The sequence below is a fragment of the Rhipicephalus microplus genome, chromosome X (genome assembly GCF_043290135.1).
Source record: "Rhipicephalus microplus isolate Deutch F79 chromosome X, USDA_Rmic, whole genome shotgun sequence".
Taxonomy (NCBI): domain Eukaryota; kingdom Metazoa; phylum Arthropoda; class Arachnida; order Ixodida; family Ixodidae; genus Rhipicephalus; species Rhipicephalus microplus.
Window position 1 is genome coordinate 249910092 of NC_134710.1, and position 5241 is coordinate 249915332.

At 42.6% G+C, this 5241-nt stretch overlaps 1 protein-coding gene across 1 annotated transcript in view; it reads left to right on the forward strand.

The window, feature by feature from the left end:
• Positions 1–4982, forward strand: part of LOC119161606 (uncharacterized) — an 87992-nt gene extending 83010 nt beyond the window's left edge. Inside the window, exon 5 of the mRNA XM_037414152.2 lies at positions 4171–4982. Coding sequence (XP_037270049.1) covers positions 4171–4357 — 187 coding nt within the window. The 3' untranslated portion in view covers positions 4358–4982. The remainder of the gene's footprint in view (positions 1–4170) is intronic.
• Positions 4983–5241: the final 259 nt, after the last annotated feature.

The window sequence follows — 5241 nt, forward strand, 5'->3', positions numbered from 1 at the left end:
GTTAGAATTGTATAAGTGCGTGGTGCTTGCTTCCACGCGTGAGTCGTAATATATCCTATTACTGGCGTGCTGACATACAACAAATTGGTAGCTTGACATACAACAAATTTGGTATCACGTGACGTAAATAGACGACGAAGGTATATGACACATCCAAACGAGATAATCATGACATGCGTGTCATGTAAAACATGACTACGTGCCACGCTCATGATGCTCTCACGGCCGTTTCGCTAGCTTCACATACACCAAATTTAGTACCACGTCACGAGAATAGACGACGAAGGTAAATGACACGTCATAACATGATAATCATGACATGCATGTCATGTAAAACATGACTACATGTCACACTCAGGAAGCATTCGCGGCCATTTCGCTAGCTTATAATACACCAGATTTGGTATCACGTGACGTGAATGAAGGACGAAGGTAAATGACACGTCCAAACATGATAATCATGATATACGTGTCATGTAAAACATGACTACATGCCGCCCTCATGAAGCACTCGCGGCCGTTTCGCTAGCTTCACATACGCCAAATTTGGTATCACGTGACGTAAATAGACGACGAAGGTATATGACACATGCAGACATGATAATCATGACATAAAAGTCATGTACGGCATAATTGATAACCACCTCGTGACGTTGTTGTGGTTTTAAAGTGAAATATCATCCTTCCTCATTCGTGCTTCGCATACCATCGATTCTCACTGTACGTGGGATCTACCAATCCTTTGGGAGCGAATCTCCTCAGGCTCTCGTGATGTCCTTTGTAGCCGTCATCGTAGCTTCCCGTCAGGCCGAAACACAGGTGTTGCATATACCGTACATATAGCGTACACAGAGCACATATGGTTTTAGAAATAGACCGTCCACGCATATGGTTCTAAATAGACTCTGTTCGTCCGTCTATCCGTCCGTCCGTCCTTTATACTCGTCGGCAACTTCAACATAGACATAATGGTCCTTAGGACTTGACCTAACTTCATCATCAGACATTGCAGCGTGGCTTTCATTGAATTTTTCGAAACGCTAAGATACATGAATAATTACCATTCCGAATTTGTATTCGATACTGCAAGTAACTTCTTGACAGCTGTGCACGATCAATAACGAGAAAAAATGTGTTTTTCATGAAAAAATTTATGTTCGCATTTTCGCAAATTTTTTCCAGGAATAAGTGTCATCAATATTTCTGTTTTTTGTGTGTGTGTGTAAAAAAACAGAAAACATTACGATTATCACGTGAACTTCGAAACTGCAATAATTTTAAGTTTAAGAGCCTGACAACAAAAATGAAGCCCACAAAATAATCTCGACGAGGACGACTACCTAATTGCAGATTATTTATACAAAATGTTGATCCTCTTGCACTCATGCTGCGGCCAGGCAAAAAGAATAATGGGAAAATTTCTTGTCATCTGTAGTCCGTCTTTGCATTTCTCAAGCAAAGGCCATAAATGTTCCACCCACACACATATGTTCACGCACAGACATATGTTACAAGTGTTGCACGCACACACATATGTTGAAGAAGTGCAGATGTTTACATAACCAGTTGTTTGCACTTGCGCAACGATGTCAACTGGAACATGCGTATTAGCAACGCCAGAAGCTGATATGAAGCGCTGATGCTCGCGAGGATGCTGGCCCTGGACACTGCTACATAAATCTACTTCAGCACATGGCAGCTTATTATATTCGTCTGGCTCATCATATTCGTCAAACCATCTCACTCTCCCATGCTAATTTTGGCTCACGCCAAGTTAAGGGGATCACCATGAGAGCACCCTAACGTAAGTGGCTAGATAGATACGCTTAAAGTCACTGAAGTTCGCTCAGAAATGCTTCGCATTCAGAGGGAAAGCATAGTCTCTTGTTGATGTTTGGGCAGTGAATAAAGATAGCTTAGTGGTTTGGACTGGAGAATATCAAGTGTAAAGGTAATTTTTTCGTCATGTCCGATTATGCTGAAAAAAGTAGTGCCAGTATATGGGAAAAATAATTGAAGCGTTGCCTTTCGGGCAAAAGTTTTGCGTTGCCTCTCAGGGTACGTTGTACATCGGACACGGAAGTCAAACTGTGTCCCACTAAATAATTTATATAAAATTACTAGATTGAGTAATTACTATGAAAAAAAAACTCCTTATTCTCAAGGCACTGATATTACATGACTATGATAGTTCGTTCATTTTTATATCAACTTTCACTGTTCTTGGTGTTGAAGAAATATTGCAAAATGCTACATGTTTAGCGTTTTGTAGAGAGAGAGAAGGTACGGTTAGGTGAAAGTTATAGAGGTTAACCAGGAAGGAATTTCCGGTTTCTGCCTTGCACTAAAAAATAGCAAAGAATCTTTGAAGAATAATATTATCACATTATGGGCTTTATAGATTCCCAAAATAAATGATAAGAATACTGCGGGAGCGAATGAAGCAGAAACCTTGCCACTGTATTGCGACAAAAATAGGGGGGAGGGGGGCATTGCGGACGCTTGATCTCGGCCTTCAAAGGAAGATCGCGATAGCGTAATCGTGACTCGTGCGCCTTGTCTTCTGAACTGCTACCTAGCTGCTACGGTTCTCAGTACATTCTTCGACCATGCTGTAAGGAAACGAACGACTGTGTACGTAATATTGGTCGTTTCAAAGTATCGTTGAATACCTACTGCAAGTACAGTTGCTAATTGCCCACTACGCCATAATTATTCCTTCAGCGAATCAACGAATGGCCCACCACGCGTCAACACGTGAACGTACGCAGCTGTTTCCTTTGTTGTTGCTTCTGCCGATGATGATTAATTATGTCTGAGCACTAGCTTCTTTGCAATGGCTGGGTATTCTTTATTGTTTACTTTATTTCCATCTTCCGTGATTTTTCGGTCATGGACTGGAATGATGATTTTTCGCTCACAACCAGCGACGCCGATTATTGACAATTACGCCGGAATTTGTGCGAAACGAGCGCTTTTGCTTTTGATCCATACTGCAGTTTCATTTTCGCAATGTATCGGTTGGCGTGAAAATATCGTTTATACATCTTTGTGCAGTATGCTTTGTTCGTATGACATACAGAAAGGTTGTAAAGACTAGTGTTTCTTTTGTGCGAGAAAAAAAAATCTGACTGGACAACCACAACGTTTTAAGAACTTTGCCTTGCCATCACTGCATAGCGCGTCAGCGCAGAATTTCAGCTGTATAGTTCTTTCGCAACAAATAATGCAAGTCATGAAACTGCTTGCCTTGTATTTTAGAGATACAGCTGATTACAACGTCGAATGCGGTAATAGTGCTAAAATCAGGGTACTATACGAGTTCAATGAATAGGTAGGTAGTATTCAGCTGCTTTATAGTTCAGAGGGGCAGGATCATAAAGTAGTTGACGGCCTGCAAAATAGTTCTAGGGCCTCACGTTCAGCTTCTAATAGTTATTATACATGATCTCACAAGATATGTAACAGCCTAATCAAAATATAGTTTGCCGAAGTAGTTTTTATGATTTTTAAGTGTAAAGTTGATTCATGATCGCTTACCACTGGTTTTCGTAATGAAATTATGTATCCTAGCTGTATGCGTTCGTGATGTTTCGAAATCATGCCCACGAATTACACGTCAGTCACCATTTACAAGAATATTTTAACATTTTCATTCCAATTTTTCAGTGGTCCTAGGGTGCTGAAAATCTAAAAAGCCCGCGAGCATTTCTGGACGGACTTTTAACATTGCAATACGTGACTATTTCAGACACTTGCCATGTATCGTTGTGACCGCCAAACTCTTGCCAACAACATATTATTACAACATGTATGATTACGTAAGAAACATTTATTACGCGAGGGGGGGGGGGGAGTATTACGCTGGGCGTGTATTGTAAATAAGAAGAGGACGAAGAATGGTACAGGTTGAAAGATCTTTCGGCAGCCAATGCCCCACAGTGGGTACGTGCCATAGGGTAGAAGAAAAAAACAACAAAGGTTTGTCCTGTGCGGCCTTGTCGTCCAGGTTTTTTGAAACCCCTACCCCTACCGTGAACGTATAACGATATTTTTGTTTTAAATTCAAAAAAGTGCGGTGTAAGCAGTTTGTGATACATTTCGTTTCAGGGGCGTCATTCTATTTGGAGTTTCCGATTAATCACGGTGTGACTTCACTCACTCTCGCAGATCTCCCGATGCAGCCTGCTCGAACGCCATCAGCTTGCCCTTCGGCTACACCAGCCGCTGCACGCAGAAGTACTTGAAGAAAAAGCTGCTCTCTCTGGACTCGGACGGCGGTGGCACGTCGGAGGAAAACTTCTTCGTGCCTTCCTGCTGTGTCTGTGAACTCGTCCGCGATGTGGGAAAGAAATAGGGTCGTCAATCGTACGAGCCTCTGGTTACCGGGAGGGGTCGTCAAACAGGGACCACGGTGGGTGCTGTTCAGTGCTAAAGTGAATGCCAAGACCAGATACGGACTGAAGTGGTTTCGAGAGTGACATGGGAAGGAGTGGATGGAATGAACTATCACTGAGCGACCCCACTGTTGCCACGATGTCTCTTCTAAGTGTGTCGATTCTGTACATGCACAAGGTAGCCTGTGCACTCGTGCGTGTGCTCCACATTATCTTGATAAAGGACTATAGCGGCGAAGACGGTGGCTGTTGATTGTGCCAGTAGACGCCTGTGCGAAGCTGCCATCTTGTGGCCCGCGCACGTGAACTGCCAGTGTGTTTGACCCTGAAGCGCAGCGTTGCACGAAAGTATGCACGGGCCGTCTCTAAGAAGATATTCGACAATTTTTAAACGTTTCTTTCTTTTTCATGTGCTTCGAGATCCCGAATATTTTGTAGCTCAGTTTAGCAAATAATCTTATTTTTTTTCCAAATCCATAAGTTGATGCGGCTCTTAAAGAGCACTTGCATGCTTCAATTTCCGAATTACAACGAGCCCACTGACGAAAAAATAAAATAACCGATTGATTGGTTGGTTTACAGTAATTAACGTCTCAAGGTGACTCAGGCTCAATCCCAGGAATTAAGGACATCTGGGCGTGGTGCCATCTCTCAGCAGCAGGAACGGCGGCCTGCTATAACTGAGTGAGAAATAGGTGGGACACATCATATAACCAGAAAAAAAAAGTTAGTTATCAAAAACGACTTCGGCTTATATGTAGCAGAGACCCACTGGTACATTTGGGCGAAGTCACAGCATCGCACTGCGAAGCGTGTGGCTTCCCAGGACAACTGAATACCACTC